The 22,454-nt window shown below is 32.8% G+C and overlaps 1 protein-coding gene across 1 annotated transcript in view; it reads right to left on the reverse strand.

Annotated features, from left to right (window-relative positions):
- Positions 1 to 2,334: 2,334 nt before the first annotated feature.
- Positions 2,335 to 22,454, reverse strand: part of CEP120 (centrosomal protein 120) — a 38,341-nt gene continuing 18,221 nt past the window's right edge. The window contains exons 12-20 of the mRNA XM_034409969.3: positions 21,013 to 21,109; positions 20,786 to 20,926; positions 19,037 to 19,126; positions 18,025 to 18,117; positions 17,417 to 17,578; positions 15,818 to 15,940; positions 14,786 to 14,884; positions 5,862 to 6,007; positions 2,335 to 5,287 (exon numbers count right to left, since the gene is read on the reverse strand). Of these exons, the coding sequence (XP_034265860.2) occupies positions 5,050 to 5,287; positions 5,862 to 6,007; positions 14,786 to 14,884; positions 15,818 to 15,940; positions 17,417 to 17,578; positions 18,025 to 18,117; positions 19,037 to 19,126; positions 20,786 to 20,926; positions 21,013 to 21,109 (1,189 nt within the window). The 3' untranslated portion in view covers positions 2,335 to 5,049. The remainder of the gene's footprint in view (positions 5,288 to 5,861; positions 6,008 to 14,785; positions 14,885 to 15,817; positions 15,941 to 17,416; positions 17,579 to 18,024; positions 18,118 to 19,036; positions 19,127 to 20,785; positions 20,927 to 21,012; positions 21,110 to 22,454) is intronic.

Genomic DNA, 22,454 nt, shown 5'->3' on the forward strand with positions numbered 1-22,454 from the left:
TGGAAAAGCAGAGAATACCAGAATCAGAAACAAATTTGGATTATCTGTTCCCCAACTGTAGACCAATATAATGTGATCTGGATTATGTTCCTATCTGAAGATCTGGCCACAAACATATTAAGCAATCCTTGCACAATTCAAGTCCCAAATAAGCAAAAATAGGGAGTAAAACTATAATCACACTTCTGTTTAAATATGGTATATAGTTAAGACATGGTTGCTGGTAGACTAGGATGTTGAAAATTGTCTTAGCAGAAGTCAATAGCCAGTCACTTCCATAAAAGTACAATGACAATGGCCTGGATATGTTTTTAAGAGTTATATTTAACTCATTTTTATTATTTTAAGCAATAAATTCAGTTTCTCTTGGCCAGTGGAAGAGACCCTGTTGGTATATAGATTCCATCTTCTCATCTCTGAAACTTCCCCTAATTACAAATAGGCTCCAGAGAGCTGGAAAGCTGATGGTGAGTTAGTATGTTCACACAATATTGGGTATCACTAATAGTTTTGGAATCTGAAATGGTAAACATTATTCTATCCAAAGGAAATGTAAGTTTTCCGCTTCAGTTAGAAATAAGACAAGTGAAATTTGAATAATAGATGTCATCACTTCACAGAATACATGAAAGAAGACAAAATCTTCCTGCACAAAGTCTTTCAAAATATGCTTTTTTTTTTCTGGAGCTCAAATTAGTCTGAATGCCATCACTGTTTGAGATGTTTGTTCCAATTTGGTTATTTAGTAAAAGTAAGCATTGGCACAAAAAAAGGTATTCTCAAGATATATATTCAGATTAATATAATTATTTCAAATGAAAAAGAAAATATTATAAATTAGTGGGCACAACTTTTCCAAAAGTGTTATTTATGGCTGCTTTTTTAGTCCTTTATCATGATGAATGATATATTTCGTTCTAAAAGACTAATTGCAAACATTTCTGTATTAGCTCAAATTCAATTACTCAGTCTTAAAGCCTCTGTAGACCTGTTATACATTTATACATCATAAAGACAGTAAATTATTTCTCTCTGTATTAGGCTTTCAGAGCTGATTTCTTTTCTTTTCTTTTTTGTTCTAGATGCCAAATATCCGACCACCTCTCCACCAGAGAGTTCATATCTGGAGAGCCAACATCTGTAAAAACATTTCTAATGAAAACAGAAATGCAACCCTTCAGAGAAGTAAATGAAATAAGATCTAAGCATATGGAGCCATCATTTTCTAGGTTTTCCTTGAACATGTTTGGGACTTCCCATTCTAAAGATAGGTCATGATTATTTTGAAATAGCAGTAGCAAAATAAAATGAAGTATAAATTATTTTGCCTGCAGTGTCTTCTGCTAGGAAATAGACATTATTTGAAACACCACGTATAATCAAATAATTATACTTTAAGCAGAGATTTCTTATTTCACTATCCCAGAATACATTTCTTTTCTAAAAATAAATTCTATTGCCTCTATTTATACTGCTTAATTTCTCTTACTATTTATCTGTGTGTGTAGCTGTTAACAATGAAGCTGGAAAAAATGAATCAGATAATGCTAATGAGTTAAGTGCTGTTTTGCTGTTTGGAATGAAAATCAAGTCAATAAGGACGTAAAGCAATTTTATAAATAGTAAGAACGTATTCATAAAAGCTTATTGTTTCATTACAGACTATTTGCTTTCTTCTGTTTAATTGTGTCCCATTCTCAGAAGAAGTCCCTGCAGTTTTAGCAAGGTTTTTCAGAAGTGGTTTGTCCTTGCCTCCTTAGTAGGACTGAGAGAAAGTGAGTAGGTCTGGCTTTGCACCTAAGGTGGGACTAGAACTCATGGCCTCCTGGTTTCTGTCATGATGCCTTAACCACTACACCAAACTGGCTCTCCTACAGACTATTAGGAAGTGTCAAAACCTTCCAACATAGAAGTGGAAGGCTGCAAGTGTTAAATAATGTTCCATCCTGCACAGATAGGAATCTCTTCTAGATAAAAGAAAAATTAACAATGGAACCAAATATATCCATATTCATCACCTGGTTTGTGGATAAAAATTGGAAACCAATAGACATTAGTTCACTTTCTCCTCTGTGATAACTGACACAGTTAAACTTGATTTGCTATCGGATTACTTGTGAAAAGCCATCTTTGGAGCCGGAAAGCATCAAGTGCTGCATAAGCTACACAGATATGCTTAAGGAGATACTTAGAAAGTGTAATAGATTTCATGTGTGTATTTTTATCTTTAAAGGAATGTATGTGAAATTGTGTTTAGTGCTATTTTAAAAGGAGTTAAATAACACATATTTAAAGGTTTGTGTTGAATTCATGTTCACCAAAGCTTAAAATACATTTTAGATTGAAAAAATGTCCTTTATTTAATGTTAAGGCCCCCTCTAGTGTTTGAGAGGTAGTTGCAAATTCAATATTTGATTTACATTTTAGACCTATACAATGTAACTGTACGAAACATAAAAGAATATTTCAGGTTTATTGGCATTTTCTTTTATGACATGTTAGCAATGCAATAAATTAAATTATGTACAAATTATAATTGCTCACTGTTGCATTATTTAAATTCCAGGATAATAATTATGAATGCGATTTATTGCAAATATATCACATATTGAAGTAAACTGTTCAACATTACAAAATCTTTAAATGCAAATGGTACAATTAATGAAAATTAACTGAAGAAAAAATATTTTCCTGTTTCAGTCCTTTAAAAGAATAGTCAGCAAAAATTATTTACAATGACTTACAATGTGAATAGATTTACAATGTAAATACATCTTTTAAAAATCCTGTAATATAAACAAAGCCACCAATAACGTAAAATATATGGTCTTCAGTGTAGAAATGAGATCTGAAGTATAATGAAAATATTCTAACAGAATATGTGTGGAAAACACAAATGCATTTTGTCTCAAAATGCTGAAAAATTGAGTTCATTTCATCACCAGCATATAGATGATTTTTTTTTTTTACTAAAAATCCATTTTAAGACCAATTTTTTGAAGTAAACTTTCACGTTACTTTTATATATTCAATATTGAATATAAACGTATTTTAAGTTTACAGAAAAAAAAAGTGTTCATATTATGACGTTTAAAGTCACAAATCTTTTTGTTATTTTGAGTTCCTCATTAGATAAAAAACTGGAAAAGGAAAGGGGTCTATTATTGAAGACACACTGCCTATCGTTAAGGCGATAGTGATATTTTCCCATTTTATTTCTGCCCATCATCACATTTGGAATTCTATCACTTCTGGCACCATCCTGATTAAGGCTATGCTGCAGCCTCGGTTGTTTTAAACTATGGATGTAAAATAAAAGATAAACTAAATTCCTTATTCATCCGTGAGAGGAAAAATGCCTAGTGAATGTTTTCAGTTGTATGCACAAAGAAATGGTCAGGGCAGGCAACATTCAGACTAGTATCTATGAAAGGATTAAGATGCAGATTCCCATCCAAACCACAGAATAAAACAATCCCATACTTCACATGCACATTTGACACTCCATCTATAACAAGCACACACTGAACATATTGCTGAGAATTATGCATCACCGAAGTTGATATGGCTAACTCAGGCAGAAACAAATGGCATATGATTTTGAGTCCAAAATCAATTCTGTGTGTAAGCTTTCTTCCACTGTTACTTTTTACCTGGTGGTGAATATATTATTATTAAATATGTTGCACAACTTTCAATGAGTCTGGGCATCGCACAACAATCAAGCAAGAAAATCAATAAAACAATATAAATAAGCACGATAAAGTAAGATTTAGAGTGTATATGTATGTATGTATGTGTATATTACATATCACATAGAAGATAAATTATTTGGGTATAGCCTAAGTTATCAACATCTTAAAATATCCTTTAAAGAGATGCATATTTAATCATTAAATTTAATTAAATAATTAAATCCAACAGATGGATAATTACACTGTTGAATTAACCATTTTATTTTCCAATTTTAAGCATGGAGCAATAGCTTGCTATGTTGGATTATTTATATCACAAAATCTGTCTTGAATAATCCTACACATGTAAAATCACTGTGTAATGAGATTTATGCATGGTAATATCCAAACAAATGTGCGCTTGCTTAGTGTTGGAATAGACAACTGATATAGACAGTAGCTTCCAGATATACCGATAAACCCTTACTTAATTCCATATAAACTTTAATTTATGGATGAAAATAATATTGGTGTAAGGAAAACATTAATCTATCCTGACAACTATTTGATATGCAAAGTGTTTATAAAAGATGTAATATTAAGTAATCCATCTCCTTTTACAGATCAGAGGAATGCACTTAAAAACTTGGCTATCTGCTACCAAAGTTTCCAAATACTCTTCCACCATTTACTTCAGTACAAATATGGCCCAGATAAACCAGGTGCCATTGCTTGATGGATCTTAACTGAATTGATCTCAGAAAACTGAGATCAACATAACTTGGTTAGGATCCAGCTACTTGTCAGTAAGAATTGTGCTTTTCAACCTAAATAAGGCCTATTTCTACAACCTATTGTTAAACAACCAATCATCTGAATAAGTATAGTAGTTTGTTTAAAGCAAAATCTGTCGTATGAGGAAAAGTATTAAAATATAAAGGTGTGATGTAATCTTAATTTTGCTTAAGAGTTACTACAAATTACTGTAGGACATTTTCTAAATGCAGTTTTATTGAAATGGCGTTTTATTATAAATCTAAATATAAATGTATTAAAAAACCAGGCATATAATAAAATAAGCAAGCAAAAAATTCTGACAAGAAATACTTCCAATGTGTAAATAAAAGCTTTTGCAATACTGATCAAATTGACATAAATAAATAGGTTAAAAAATAATAAAATAATTGAAGTAATCCATGCTTCTTCTCATTTCTCAAAAGTAGAGTAGTGATGTTCTAATACAGCAGTAAGTCTTGGAAAACCGAAGAGTATATACACAAATCCTTCAAAATCTGATTCAAGCTACCATTTGCTAAAACTTGAATCTTGGAAGTAAAAAATGTACATATATATATGACCAATTCTCTGAGTCCTGCTACTTGCTTCTATTTCTTTTTATAAGCACTTCACTGATTTGACGATCAAGCTCACTTACGATGTGATCTTCATGATTATATACACCTGTTCTCAACAAGGTATCCCTCTCTTCTATTAGACGTGCAAGGTAGTCATCCAAAGCCTCGTCTCCTTTCCCAGTGTGAGCATTTTGCAGTTGGACTCCCAACAACTCTTGGCCATCTTGTGACTTTTTCTTATCTTCTTCTTGTTTCAATCTAAAAGGAAAAATTGCACTGAGTTGTGCTCTACATTCTGCTCTTTTGCTTTTCAAAGCCAGCTTTCTATTGAAATTAGTTGAAATGAAAAGATTAATCTAATTAGAAGAGCCTCAATGCAAATTTTATTGCATAAGCCCTGTGCTGGAAGACGCAAGTGCTTTTCTCAAGTACATAAATTTGAGTGATCTTTATTAAGAATTAAACAGTTTGAAAGCATTCAAAAATATATAGTTTAAAGGTAGCCATTTAAAATAGAAAGTGTTATGCTCACGAGAGATGTGAGAACTATTAATATGTCTTTTTATGTAGCAAAAAGGTTGGCTTAGAACAGGAGGTAAAAAAAAAATCTTGCTGTATTATTTGCTACAGTCAAGATAAAAAACTAGGTCTGGTGGCCTTTGGCATAGATTTCCTATAAAACAAGGTTGCTACATTTTATAAATGGGCAAATATTACCTAAGGGACAGAAAGCTGTGTTCTTTTACAGGACTGACAGCCAATTAAATTTGACTTAGCTGAACCTTCACCTGTTTAGCAGCAGAAGTAAAAAATTCAGCAAATGGTACAATACCTGTTCAGTTCATTTCTGATATCCTCTAGCTCTTGCCGTTGTGTCTTCCCTAATTCTTTCTCTTCTGCTGCAAGGTACCGAAGTCTCATGTGTTCAAGTTCTTGTTGCTGCTTTTTAAGACGGGCCATAGCATTTTCTTGCTCACGCTAAGGAAAAGCCAACTACATTTAATTTTACAGAAATACTTCCACCGTATTCGACAGTTTATCTAATTTAATCAGGGACTGTGTACTTGGTTTGTGCATTGCAAGTGAGGTAGGAAATAAGGGAATACTTTGCAAGCATCATAAAAGCTACGATCTACATTTGTATTTAAAAAGTGTTGAAAGCATTTACATGAGTTACATACAGAAATAGGGATACCATAGAAAGAGACTTAAAATCCATGTAATTATACATTTCTTCCTTTTGATCATTTATTAAAAAGTTGAGATAAATGACAATTAGTGTAGTGGTGGCCCTACATTTCTAGGGCCACCCACTAGTAGTTGTAGTTTCACTTAATGATAAGCATTATTCAATGACCAAATTGCTGTTTCCAATTGCAGTCGCTACACGAGGACTACTTGTAATGGAATAAAAGTTCGATTAAATTTTTGATAATCTACTAAAATTCTAATGTCTGCAACTTTTAACTCATGCATCATACGGCAAAACATTTTCTACCAAGATACCTTGAAATGAGCTATCTTACACAGTGTGTCCAAAATCTAAGGCCCATAACTCCTGTGGAATTGAAATATGGCAAATTTTATTTTAAAAAAATCATGATATAAAATTATTATAAAGCATTTTATGACATAAGGTAAAATGTCATAAAACATTTCCATGGCCAATCCTGATGTTTAAAGATGCTATAAGTGTTCATCATATACTAGTTTCAAGGTAGATACATCTCTGAAGATCCCTCTGAATTTTAAAGAACTTTTCAAGTACATTAGAAACCCTGTGACTGTTGAAGGCACTGAGGAATCTGGTAAGGAAATGTCTCTGAAATGATGATACAACAGGTCATGTGTTGTCTAGTACACAACACACACATTGGCTACAGACTTATGGATACATTAATGGGATCAAATTCCATTGAACTCAATAGGATTTAGTGCTGAATAGTTTTGCATTGCTGAAACCATTACAAAATATCTGGTTTTGGATTAAAAACATGTGTTGCTGGTCTTCTTTCTTTCAATAATCCAAACAAAAAAAATGTTTTTTTGTATCTGAGATATTATGTCTGCTCAAAGCTTGAATAAGCCAAATACAAATTGTCTGCCCTGTAAGCCCTTATAAGGACTAAAATAATTTTCTTAGAAAGCATGTGATACATGATATTAGGCACATGCTATATTCTTGTTAAAACAGCAAAAGTAATTAGCCAGTTTTCAACTTTAGAGTTCCACATGTCTGATAGGACTGTAGGATCCAAATCATTCTCAACTTCCCAGACTATGTCTGAAGTAGATGATTTATGATGATTAGAGTAGAGGTTTATAAAAAGAATGAACTGTCTGTAAGAAAGATTTTTGGTTGAAAAGATTTTTTATCCATGTTTGGTACTGAAATGAGAGCCGTTACAGCGGAGATTTTTTTTCCGGATACCTTTGTTTCACACAATGTACAACAGAAAACAAACACTCCATATTTGTTTTAATGACTATTTAAATCACTGAAAACTGCACCAACCAAACTCTGTGATTCCAGGCTGCCTTTGCATGCCGTACAACTTTTGTTCCCCTTCCAGGTATTCTTAAAGGTTTTCAGCCACGCTAGCCAAGTGTCCTAATTATATGGGCAGCAATTCAAAGGGACTTGAACTGCACTTCAAATTTGCTGTAAACAGCAACGTATACATTTGCACAATAAGGTTATACAATAATGAAGGTCTTAACAATCTAACTGCGGAAGCACATATGGTTTATTTTTTCCACATATAAGGTAAGGATGTGCAAAGTATGGAAAGGATATTTTATTTCAAGCTTGGACAAAACATTATATCCCTGTCTTTTCTCTTGGGACAAAAGCAGGTTAGTTTGTTGCCATTTTGATATCTTGCAAGTAGCTTTTTAAAAAATTAAGTCAGAGAGATTTAGAATGTGCACCATCCAATATTAGTTGAGGCAGACTGCTCAAGGGAATGTGACTTAAGCAAAAAGTTCATTAGTAAACATTGAGCAGCTACTACAGCATCCCTGAATGTATATATTTTATTGCTGCTTTTAAAGTTCTTGTATGGGGAAATTAGACTTCATAGGTTATTACATAATATTATTGTCATTTTATGTATGCTAGGCTTTGGTTTCCATTGTTAAATGCAAACATGTGCTCTTATGATATTCAACTTTCAAACTGCACAATATAAAAGTAATATTGCTTTGTCTGCTAATCTGGCAAGGAGGCTTCCAAATATAAAAAATGTTCATTAGGAAGAAACCTCAAATCAACAGCCCATGAAGCGTATTTTTCTGCTAAGTTATTATTATTATTATTATTATTAATTATATTTCTATACCGCTTTTCTCCCGTAGGACTCAAGGCGGTGTACAGTCAAGAAAAATATAGAATTGCTAATTAAAATTATTACTTAGTTTGGTCAATTAAATAAAACCCAGAATTAGATAACATTTTAAAAAATCATTCACATGTTCATATGTTTAGCCCTGCCTGTTGGAACATCAGGGTCTTGAGGGCACGGCGGAAAGCACGGAGATCAGGGATATTTCGTATCTCAGAGGGCAGTTCATTCCAAAGGGTTGGAGCCCTCACAGAGAAGGCTCTCCCCCTGGGAGTCGCCAGTCGGTATAATTTGACTGACGGTACCCTGAGTAGTCCCTCCCTGTGAGAAAGAACTGGTCAAGGTGTTCAAGGTGAAGTGAAGCCATGCCTATCGTTTCTTTACTGGATTCAGTTTCTTGGTCCTGGCAATCGGAACAATGAATTTTTTTAAATCCTTCCCACTGTTTGCAAATGGTAGTATAAATATTAAAATATTTCATATTTGAATTTTTTTAAAAAGTTGTCCTTTGGGCCAATTTTCTGTAGAGGGAATGTCAGGTATGGACTACCACCTCATCTATTTTTGAGAACCTAAGGGAAAAAAGGAAAAATCTTGTGTCAAGTTGCCATTGTCCCTATGCTAACATGGTGCCCAATTGGAATATTGTAAATTAAGCTATTTTGTTTGAACATGAACCAAAGAAGCAAAGGGTTTCCCTTCTTCATTTTGAGTACACTCTTTTATGTGCAATGTATTTATTATACACACATTAGTGCTCAAACTACCGACTTTTGGAAAGTCATTTCAGTGATCTCAGGAGAGCCAGTTTGCTCTAGTGGTTAAGGCACCAGGCTCAAAATCAGGAGACTGTGAGTTCTAGTCTCACCTTAGTCATGAAAACCAGCTGAGTGACTTTGAGTTAATCAGTCTTTCTCAGCAAACCCACCTCACAGGATTGTTGTGAAGAAAACAACAGGAAGAAGTATTGGGTATGTTTACCGCCTTGAGTTATTATAAAAATAATAAAGGCAGAATAAAAATGAATGAATATGGGTATTTTTAAAACTGTATTTAGCAGTATTTATCTCATATTGATAGAAAATAGTTTTTCTAAAATAATTTTCTAAAACTTGCTGTTTCAATAACGTTTTAGAGCTGTTCGCAAACATTGAAAAGCTTTCAAATCTGATCTAACAGCTTTCCAGAGATATCTTTATCGCCCCGCAGAGCTATAATCCACGATCCTTCTGCAATTCTTAAAAGACTAAGAAATTATTTCCATTTTCATTTACTATGAAGAAGAATGGAATTTGAAGGATGGAAATAATGGTTCATACAAGACTGTTGAGTGGCATTATCAACATGTAGAAACACCAGAAACACCAGATAAATTCTTTGGTTGCAGAAGCATGGCGTTACTCATATTTAAACACAGACTTCTCATTCCAGCAACTTGTGTCACCTGATAGAAAATATTACAGAAGAAACTCTCAATAATGGCACATCAGTTGCAAAAGGACTGAACAGAAAAAGGAAGCTTTGTAATCAGATAAGTTTTCATTTGAATATCTATAAACAACAGACTCTCTCTCTCTCTCTCTCTTTCTCCATTATTTCCTATATATTCTTGTCTACTGTGTTCGAATAAAATAAAATCTGAAGGCAAGTATACAGTACACTAACTAGACACTGGTTCTTTATTTCTGTAGAAAGAAACAGAATAATATTTTTAGTTATACTTCTGTTAGATTTCTAATGTTTTCTCTGTTTAACTAGCAGTAAATTTACAAAATTACAAAGTAAGATATTTTATGTTGTCTCGACTATGTCTCATTTGGACCTCTAGACTCTATATCAACAACAACAAATCAAGCTTATAATAAAACTACTAATGTTAAAAGAAAAACAGTTCTAGAAAACATCCTTGCATGCTACCAGGTGCCATAGTTAAGAAATTCTTCAATCAATTGAGAATAATCTTTATTTTTTCATAGCAGCTTATAAATCCAGAGGGAAGATGTAAACATACACACACTAGACTAAACAATGGCTAAATAGCAGCGACTATTTTCTCTCCCACTTGCACATACCCAAAAAAAAAAAAAAAAAAAAAAAATCTGTGGGAAAAAAACCTGTACAAATAAGTCGCAGCAACTCAACTCAAGTTTTCTGAAAATAACCTAAAGCTGACAAGTTAGTAGGAGGGTCTGGATGGTTTCAAGACACAGTTTTTAACTAAGAGTTGGACTTCTAACTGTTTTTTTAAGGAAAGATTTACATCCTCTTCTTGGCTAAATTACTTGTAAATTAATCACATTAATTACTTTGAGAGGATAAGCAGGAGGCTGGACAAGATAGAGACAGTGTCAGCCAATAAAGTCTGTGTTTGTTTAAAACAAATGTGCTGGTTGTGCTGCGGACAAATCCCCCATATAGTACAAAAATGGTAAGACTTAAACTCTTTAATAACCACTTATCTCAAATGTACATACTTTGAGTTTTTACAGAAACATTCAAAATCCAGACAGATCCTTCTGTAATCACCAAGTTGGATGCAACATTCTTTCTAGCTATAACTTCAAAAGCAATATGCTATAAGTTTTCTAATTTAAGGTTTCTTATATTAACAAAAGTAAGTTACTTTCTTGACAAAAGCTCAAACTGAAATATTAATATGCATATGGAAATCCATTATATTTTGGTTGTGTAAATTCTGCAATAAATTTACTTTTAAATATTGACATACATGTTTTGATTATCTGAGGATTTATTTTTATGTTCCAAGTGGAAGTCCCTTTTTTAATGCAGGAATTCACAAGCATTATACATACATCACATAATGAAAAACAGTAATTTCTGCAACTGCTGAAAAGAGTACAGATTCAAAATGCAAATCAAATCGCCTTTCTTCAATGTTAAGCGGTGTGAACATACAAATTTTGAAAGGGGAGATTTGCCATTTTCTCCAGAATATATCTGACACGACTGTCTTAAATACAACTTTTCTGCAAGATCTTTTTTGTATTCTCCAGCCTTACTCTGCTGGCCAACTACTGTTGATTTATTATCTTTTAATTTCCCCCAAAGTTGGTCCAGGGCAGACTGTAGTTGTTAAGTAAGAACCATGTCAGTTGTCCACTATATTTTATTAATACACTATTACAATTGCAAGGATCAAGTCAGGATACACCAGGAAATGGCAAGCTCTAGATCAGAATCCCAAGGCCCACCATATTCCATATTCTTGAAAACTCTGCATAAGCCTATACAAACTCCAATCCCCATTCTCAGATCATGTAAGCCATGCCAATTTGTGAGAACAATTTCATGAAACCTTTAGGCTTTTTCCAACTTGTGTTGTCTACTGTTGGTTGAGAATTCTAAGAGTTGCACCACAATGCATCAAGAAGACTTCAATTTGAGAAAACAAATATAGGAACTATTCTGTATTCAGGTGATGTCATTCTCATCCCTAAGGATACAGTAGCTGCGATTCTCTAGCAACCTATCAGGAGCCTAGTGGCACCCTTTTCAACTTTTTTTAAAAAAATTAAAAGACATAAACTTTCATGAGTTTCAGATCATTTCATCAGATCCATTTCAATAAGATGTAGCTCTCAAAAGTGTATGCATTTTAATAACATTCGTTAGTTGGAAAAGATGCTATAAATTAACATGGCTCTCCTCCTATAGCAGTGATCTATGAGTCTCCCAGCCAAAAAATGTAGACTTACCTGTACATCAGTTAATACTGACTCATACATAAGTTGATGTTGTAAATCAGGGTTTAAAATCTTGTCTCAGTATTACAGATGACTATAGTTATTTAATTGACACCAACTTTTAAAACCAATTGCTGTAATTCTGCCTAAATTAACACTAGATTATGTTACATATTTTTGCAGTAGAAATATGTAAATTTTTATTTTTATATTTATATTTTAATAACTCCATTAGAAAGGGCTGTTATTGCCCTCAGCATAGAAAATTCGGAGTAGAAGCTAGTAATTAAATAGAAGGGTATTATGCAAAATACTTGCATATTTTACATGATATCCTGTAACTCATATCTTTATTATGCCTTTCATTTTTTATTAGAAATCTTTCTAAACAGTTCTTTGGCAGTGGCCACAAAGCATTTCATCCCCTTTCCAAAATTTTGTCAGTTAGGTTTTATCATTAATATTTATTAACAATCCAAGATACTGTTTTCTGTGTCTAATTCTCACTATACAAATGTTTTCTGCAGCTCTCCAGAGAGGTCTGGAGTGACATGTTTTTGGCAAAAATTGCTGGCTATTCATGGGAATCAATGTGAAATTAATGATATTAACCCAAATTAAACACAAACACGCAGACACAAATAATAAAACTTTATGCAACCTTAATATTCCTTAAAATCCACAAAATTTGAATATCAATAATAGAAGAATCTTTAAGCTTCACTTTAGCCTAAGCTCAAAAGAAAAAAAAAGGTATGCTCAGAAGTTTTAGAAAATATATTTTAATTGGCTAAGCATACAAATATTTATATATTTCTGCACTTTCCCTTGCATGCTAAAATTACATCTAATAGGTTATGTGCTAGGCAGTGCTAGGCAGTGGCCACCAGCCTTTCTGGCACCAAGGACTGGTTATGGAAGAAAAATTGTCTTCCATGGACGGGGAAGGGGAGGGGCATGGTTTTGCACACAACCTACATCCTGCACATGTACAGATGAAGATTTGCTCGTTCACCCGCTGCTTCCATGGCCCACTTCCTAACAGGCCACAGATTTGTACTGGTTTGTGGTGCTGGGGGTGGGAGTCTTGGTATTAGGCATACTACTAGATCCAGAAAAAATATACTTTTGAGTATAACAGCTCATACAATGCAATTTTTAGGAACTGATGGCCGAAATAAAGCTAACAAGCTTACTGGAACCAGAAAATCTGCTCTGCAGCTAAAAAAATCTTAGTTATCCATACACATTATTACATTATTAGAAAACACTAACAAACAGGCAGTAGTTCACTTGATCTATGTGTACTATAATGCCTCAAACAATTAAGAGAGCCAGTAGCTCAAAATTTCATTTTCTAAAAAGGCAGTAGTTTACATATGTAAGTACTGTGTCCAGATTGTACTTCACAAGCACACTCAATGACAATTAGTGTTGCAATATTTCTAACAAGTGGCCTTCATTATTTGCAGTTCTAGTCCAGCCAAACAACAATGAATGACAAGACCATAGATAAAAAGACAGTTAATAATATACTTTATATACAGTGGTACCTTGGTACTCAACTGCTTTGAAATTTATCAAATTTGATACTCAATGCATTTTGACATGAAAATTTTGTCCTGGTACTCAATATTTGTTTGGTACTCAACGCATAAGCAACAACTTGTTGGTTTCAGCTGCCTTGTGACTCATTACATTATTTCTTATGGGAAAATTTGTTTGGTATTCATTGTTTTTGGTACTCAGTGTGCCTCCCAGAATCAATTAATGATGAGTACTGAAGTACTACTATATATGCAAAATTCAGTTCACTATTTTACTATAAAATAACATCCAAAACGGTAAATATATTTACCACAGATAACTAAGTCTGCTTTGTTTAAAGAGTGCAGGTAATGAAATTGCAGGTAACAAATCCACTTGCACATCAGAATTACATGATCAAATTACCATTTCAAGTCAGGATAATAACATAGGATTCTTCAAACTGCAATTTCCATATTTCATGTTCCTGGGCATATCAATTGAGTTTAATTTGAATTGTAACTAAAATATCTCAAGAGTGACACAATATTCCAGATTAGTTTGCCTCATAAAAATACACCATTCTATGTTGAGTTTTGCCACAGACAGGATGTCAGTAGGCACTGCTCTTCTCTTCAACCATGAAATTTATTGTAACACTTTAAACATTATTTTGCTAGTACCTCCAATAGGTTGTTTAATAAAGTAATTTTGTGAATAGTAGTTTTGGTTCCACCAATACAAAGGAAAGCATGTTCTTGCTATTGTTATGTTATTAAGACTATATTTTTCTTTGAAGTTTAGAATTTTATGTTTTGAAAGGCACAACTATATCTGTTCTTGGATAAATTTGTCAGAAATTCAACTAATTAATAAAAATGGTAAGCCTTCTTTTCTTTAGGCATCACTTTTTACATCCTACCACTTATCATTTTTCTACCGTAGAAATTAGAAGGAAATGGATATAACAGAGAAGTATAATCAAATATGCAATTTCAAAAAAATAGACTGAAGTACAATCTAATAAAACCTTTCATTCCATAGTATGTGAAAACTAAAAGCTGTTGAAAAGAACAATCATGGATGCTTGATTACATCAATTATTAGATTTATCCAGCAATCCCTACCTCCCTTATGGAGAAGTTCCTTATGTATTTATTTACTTTATTTTTATTACACACCTGTTTTAGCCTTGCTAGTTCCTTCAATGCTCGTGCCCATTGTTGCTTGTAATGTAGCTTTGCTTTAGTAGCTGATTCCAACTTTCTTTCAAGATCCCCCTAGTAAAAAATAATTTTATCAATATACTATACAGTAATAAAAACTGAAATAATTTTTACACAATCAAATACACAGAATTTGGATTCCAAAAACTGTGTAGTACAATATGCACCATTAAACTGTTATGCAACTTGATATAAATATTGTGACATAAAATAATATTCTTGTTTAAGCAAGAATCTTATTTTTATTGTCAAACAAAGCAAAACTAGATTGATTTGCATTCCAAGACAGTTCATATAAACAGTTTTTAAATATTTCAAAGGGGTTAGATAACATTTATTTTGTAAAATACACACTAGCTATTCATTTTTTAGCTTAATTGAGTATGTCTTTGTATGTATTATCAGTGAATTGCAGTTAATGTTTGTTTTCCATTTGTTCAGACTGTAAGGTTAAATTCTCAATATGAAAGATCACATTTCTGTAATAAATGACTACCTGACTTCAAAATTAGCAGAAAATGGTACCCTCTTTGATTTCCTTCATATATTAATACTGCCATTTGCACTTCTAAAATAGTCCATTCTTAAACAATCTTCTGCTTTAGCTATGAAAAACTGAATTATACTATTGGTAGCTTCTAGACCCTTATGTTGTTAATATTAGGTTACTAAGTTAGAAAACTAAAGTACTAAGTTATCAAAACAAAGCTTTGACTAGAATGAATCATCATTTTCTAGTTATTAGTAATAAAATAATTTGAAAAATACACCAATAAATTAATAAATCACAGTTTACAGAGGGATACTATCACTGGCTGTTTCTCTGTACAGTAAGTATTACTTTGCTTTATCCACGTTTTGGCTGCCGTCAAATGTAAAATTGATTTCCTGATTTTCTTAAGTGAGTTATAATGCTATTAATGCATGATGTGCTTTAAAAATGAATACAATTGAAAAGGAGATGGGATTAGAAATTGATAGCTGTACCTTCTCTAAAGTTAGAATCCCTATTTCTGATTGCAGTCGGATTTCCGGTCTGTTACTCTGTTGCTCCTTATATTGCTGAAATTCTTTCTCCAGAACCTTATGCTTGTTTTCTGCTTCATATAGCTGTTTTCAAAAACAAATAACCTGAATGTATTTACACTTGGATAACACAGAGCTGAGAGGAACTGTTTTTTGGCCAACAAAACAGATATTACAGTTATAATGTATGCTTATAGCCCCCAAAACTTCTCCAAAGCTTATGAACAGATTTAGAGGGAAAACAGAAAGTGAAAATTATAGTGGATTAAACACAAGGTCCTCTGGTAACATGGTTTTAGCTCTGTTATTTCCTCACGGAGTGGGGTGGGTGGAATTCTTGGGAACAGTACATACACCTTGTGTAGGAAAGTTACTTAACTGCAACTTAAACTCAACAGAATCTAGATATATTATGGGTGGCTGATGTGTATACATGCTGTTGGACTTTCTGGCACAAAATGACACTGATAATTAAATACAAAATGGCTTTAATTATCAATCTCAGTTCTGATTAACTTACAGCATTATAGTTTAATTTCTGTAGTAGTAGTGATACTTCTTACTTTCATATTAAGCATATGTTTTGTCTCCAAATGCACAAAAAGACACTAGCTTCGGGATACAACTTAGAAAACTAATAGAGAGAGAGAGAGAGAATGGGGGAAGGAGAGGGAGAGAGAGAGAGAGAAAGAGAGAGAGAAATCTAAAGTCAAATCAGAGAATTTCAAAACTTCCCTAGTATGTAAAAAAAGGAAGCAAATATTTGAAGATAAAAACGTTATGGTGAGAATGTGGGAGTTAACTTAATGTCTCTATTATGGATAGTACAGCCAGATGTTTGGCTTGACCATTAAAAACAATTTTTAACGTTGTCTTTGTGTGGAAGTTCTTTCTTAGAAAATATGTAGGATTTCTGTTCTTGTTTCAAGTGGGAGAAGAGGAGAACATGTACTGCTTTTTGCTTGGCTTTATCCTTTTGTGTTACCATCAGCTGATGTTGTATGTCTTATATTAACAAATTAATTACTGAATATGAACACAATGCATGGCTTTGATTATGAATGGCTGCAATGAAGTTTAAAACAACATATGTCTAGGAAAAAAATCATTCCTACAAGGCTACCCCAAATATACACATGTACTTGCATACACACAGATGGAAAAGCTGTAGGAAATGAAAAATGTGGATACAATCCACATGACCAAAACAAACAAAAATGTAACAGATACAAAAATGATGTTCTGTGAGGTTTTTAATGTCAAGTCCCTCAAAGTTTAATGCTGATCAATTGAGAAACCAGTGTTAAGTATACAGTTGATCTTCAACTAAAGAAAGGGATCCTTCAGTAAGCAATGCCATTCTTAGACAATTTACAGTAGTGGCCAAAATTGTGGAAACCTTTTGGGAACACACTTTTCCCAAAAGGTTTCCACAGTTTTGGCCACTACTGTAGACATGCATTAAGCAAACTGATAGCACTAATACATTTACTTTTAAAATTTACATCTATTTCTAGTATTAATAATTTAGTTATGTTGGAAAATATAAACAACTCATACTTGTTCTTGTGCACGGTTCTTGTCCTCTTCAAATTGCCTAATTCTTGCCCTTTCCAGCTCAATCTGGTGTGCACATTCTTGTCTGACTCGCCGTATTGTATCTTGAACTTCCTGCTGATTTCGTTCATATTCTGCTTGGAGTTCCTTCTTTAACCGCTGGAGCTTAAAATGAGTTTTTATAAAAGCAGTTTGAAAACACGCATTCACATCTGAACAACTTAACATTTGACATTACTTTATAAATGTGTCCATTTGTTTCTTTGTACTCTCAAAATCACTGCATGTAGCTAATTTTAACTTTTTAATAAACTACAATATCACTTGATCCAGTTATCTTCATCCAGAGATCTTGAAATAGGTTTTAAACATTTAATAAAAATATGCAAAGATATACCTTTGTCAATCAGCAAAAGTTACACATAGAAAGTAAAATATTGTATTTTATGCCAATTTTCAAAGGATCTGTGAAGAATAAAACCCAAATCCATATTGCTGGCAAAAATTACAGTGCAAAAACATCTAAAACAACTGGAAATCACTGTGACAAAAATATTGTTTTTTTAAAAAATGTACTGTACAATGGATAGCATAGTTTGGCATCCATTTACCTCAGTTTCAGCACTGACCAGCTGTTTTTCACGTTTTTCTAAGTCAGTTAAAGTTTTCTGAAGTTTTTCTTCCAAAACTGTATATTCTGCAACCTAAGGCATATATAGAAGAAAGTAAAATAGACAAAATGGGAAACATTGAAATATTTCTATAAATGTAACTTAAATATTGCCTTTTAGTTAATGTCTTGATACTCTAGACATTTGATACTCTAATTAATGCTGTTTTGATACTCTAATTAATGCTGGAGTTTGAAGAAGCAGTTCAGAAAGAGGATTTATTCTTTTGAACTTTGTTGAGGAAAACTAATAATATCACAGTGAGCCAATTGTGCAAAGATGCACAATTAGGGTCCTTCCATACATACTGAATTCTGAAGTATCAATATAGATTATCTGTTTTTCTAACAGTGGCAGACTACCTTAATTTCTGTATCAAAAAAAATATCAAAGGATCCTAGACTATAACTCTCTGTATAATTTATCTAACAGTCTTTCAGACTTGGTGAACCCTTTGTATTTGTATAAAATGAATGAATAAATCATCCTGTTTTTATAATGAGAATAATGCTTCATTGAAGCGTATGTTGACATATCCTGAATTTGTTATATTCTGGGAAGAAGTCCTCACATATATTAATTTGACTTTGAGACACATTTTAATATTCAATATTAAAAATATTTTAATATTTAACATTTATTATTTGAATGTTATATCTGATACATGCTACAAAGAAATGGATGACTGGACAACAGAAATAGATTCCCTGCACCTCTGTTATGGTTTAGAGAAAACAGACATGTCGGCTGTCTTTTTATACACTTAAAAAGGAATAATGCAGCTTAACATGTGAATAGTAATAAAGTCTGTTCTGTTTCCAAAATGAGCTAGTATTTTTATGCAATTTATCAGTTACAGAAAATTCTTCATACTGCTTCTATTTAAAGTTTATCATGGTAAATGGTCTCAGAAGTCAATGATATATGAGAATTCTAAAGTGAAAGCACTTACTTTTTTCTTTACCAAGGCTTCTCTTTCTCTATCCCTTTTTTTCCACTCTTCTGCCAGTGCCTGCATATGAGCCAACTCCTTCTTCTTCAGCTACAAGAAGTGGTTTTTATTTTATTTTTTGGGGAAAAAAGACAACTAACACAGTTCTATCATTAATCTCTGGATCTTTGTTTCCACTTATGATATCATGTACAGTTCAAGTTATCTAATGTAACAAAGAATACTTATGTTATATTTGAAGATCCATTACCAATGGATAGTTCCTCTAGGTGAAAAACTAAATCTAATGAGATCGTTACTGACAACAATCATGTGCACATACACTGTATAATTTGTATTTTTCTGGATTTCATCCTGTTACTTAGTTTAATATGTAGATTATATTGTTTCACAATAAAAAAGTCTATGAATAGGAGATTCTGAGCAGCTAGATCAAAACATCAACAGTAATATTCTGGACTTTCAATGTATGATTGAAAGTCCAGAATATTACTGTTAATGTACATTATATCATAATGAAAATCCATGATCTGTAAGAGAAATTGCCTATCTAAATCCCCAGTCTAGTTAAGCAATTCATGAGAATATCTTAAATTAGATAATTTAAAATCCGAAGGTCAAATCCTGAAGCAACAAAAAGAAAACATTTCTTGGATATCTATCGTGGTCATTTTGTTTTATGTATTCTGCCTATTTATCTCTTGGAAGAATAGCTTTTGTAATTTTACCCCACATTAGTCAAGTGATCAGTGACCTCAAAAGCTCTTATTTGTACCCTAGAATTCAATCATGGATCTCTTTGTTTTAGCATACCTTGGTTATGTCTAAGTTCATTTAACCATTAGATTTGTATCCTGCTTTACATCTAAGAGATTGAGATACATTCATGGCATGCATGAATATCTTCTATTTTTCCCACAACAAATCCTGGACAGATATCTGGCAGTGGAATCTTCAGGATCCTACTGCTTTTTTCAGTATGCTTTTTTTTCAGTATGAAAGCAATCCGCTGCTTTGGTGGCTGGATGTGTGGTATCACCTGGTGAATTACAATGCCTGAAAATGGCCTTAACCCCCCCCCTCTCTCTCCCAGGTCCTAATCCAATACTTTAACCCAGTGGTTCCCAACCTTTTTTTGGCCATGCCCCACCTAAGCATCTCAAAAATCCTGACTCCCCTCTCCCCCCAGTTGACATATAATTCTTACTATTCAAAAAGTGAACTCCTACTCACAGGAGGAAGCCTAAAAGCCCATTAACTTGGTTTAAACAAGGTTCCAATGGCCCCCATTAAAAATCAAATTGCCCCCCTGTGGGGCATGGGTCCCATGTTGGGAACCACTGCTTTAACCAAAACACCACACTGGTTCTCCTCTGTGTTTTTTATCTCTACTTTGTAATTACTCTACATTTAAGTCTTGACAGCCTTTCGGAACAATCTGATGTTTCAGATCTTTCTTTATAGGCACACCGTATTAAGAACCTCCTGCTTCTAGACTTGCCTTCTGCGTTGGGTGTTGTCACAGCTAATGTTTATTCCTCTTTGCTTGTGTTACTTTGCTATCTTTTATGTATCAGCCTGATTTTTATATTAAAGAATTCCAAACCACAGGAAGTATTCATTCACTGTGCTTACCCAACGTTATAGCAAACCCAGTTATATGCTATAGCTAAAGGACTGAAGGTTATTATTTCTTTCACTTGTCTAAGTAGATCCACAGTTTAACAACTATAAATATTATGAAATAACCTGATTCTCAAAAAGATCTTCTTGTAGTTCTTTCCACATTTCTAGTTCAAGTGCTGCTTTATATTCCAGAGTTTCTCTTGGTTCAGTATGGACTTCAGGCTGTACTTTAGGAACACCGAGTAGCTCATCAGCACCTAAACACTAAACATGGGATAAAATAAATACTTTCAAATGATTTCTAATGAAATGCTTTCTCTCTTAACTTGAAATGATACATGTTCATTTACCCGAGAAGAATCAGACACCAGAACTTCATGCATTTTCACAAGTCCATAATCTTCTAGAGTCACGATATATGAAAGATCTGCAATCTTGTTGCTTGGCCTATAAAGCAATAACATATTTCTTTTTTCATTTAGCTATAAAAGAAAGTTTTTGAACTTTCACAATAAAGAGAAACAGAAACATTTTTTAATGATAAAACTACATAGCTATCATATTTTGACATTAAACAGGATTTCCCTCTTAATCATGGAAGTATGTTGTTTTTTAATTTCATTCTTTTATATTGTTGTTCTTAAGGATTGCCTAGAGTCTTCTAAAAGCTTAGGTTCTTACATTTTGACCTGATTTTTTAAAAACTGATGCAAGCTGAAAGACCAATAGTATTTGCAAGATGTGTTACATTTAAACAAAAAGCAGAGAATTATTTTGCATCAGATTTGCTGGTCTATACTCCACTAGGAGACTTAGACGATGACTATTAATCCTATATATTAGCTAGTATTTTAATAATGTATCAAATGTTCTCAAATTCTACTAATAGTTCTTTATCTTAGATATATCCATATATATTTCAATTGTATATAGCCATACATCCTAATTTAATCAGTCCATATACAAGTGCTAATGTTTTAAGAACAAAAGTTTTAGCCTTTTAAAGACACTATTTCTTTTCCTGGACGATTAGGAAGACCAGCTTAAAAATCCCAAGCAATTGTAAAATCTGCTAGTATGGATATAGGTGGACAAATCTTGATGAATTATAGGCTCTTTTAATTGTTTTGGTTGAGTAAAAAAATGAAATTATTACTCAGCAAAACCTTTATTTGCAGTTTACATTCCCCACTCATTTTCATTAATACCTAATAATGCAAGTACAATAAAATATTGAGTATCTAAACATAAGAAAAACAAATATAAATAGGATATCTGAAATTGTCCAACCTAAGCAGAGAACTATAGTCACTTCATTACATTAGAAAATTGAAGAAAATAATTATTTCCCTGCGTCAGTGGCTATAAAACTAATTAGATCTGAAGCAGTGCCATCTAGTGGCTATTATATTCAGCTACACTGCGATTCACAATTTATCTTACTAGCAAAACTGGAATATCAAATCTGAATGATCAACTACGGTAGAATTTGGAATTCAATTCCAAATATTCTCCTAAAATGAAAAAGGTGTACAAAGTACAAATGCATTATATTAAGTTATTAAATGAGTATTAAACAATGAAATAATTTAATAAATATTACATCATTAAAAACAATTTGTAAACTTGAAAAACAGAAAAGTAAAAGCTTCAGTGTAATCCTACATAAAACTAAACACTGCATTTTAATTACAGCTACTGTAGTCCCGATCATATGACATAAGGAAGGTTGCAATAGCCTTAAGTGTGATCGGTCATAAAGTTATTTTTCAACACCATCAAAACTGAAGCA

This window comes from Pantherophis guttatus, chromosome 2 (assembly GCF_059756535.1).
Source record: "Pantherophis guttatus breed Tessera chromosome 2, ASM5975653v1, whole genome shotgun sequence".
NCBI classification, from domain to species: Eukaryota; Metazoa; Chordata; class Lepidosauria; order Squamata; family Colubridae; genus Pantherophis; species Pantherophis guttatus.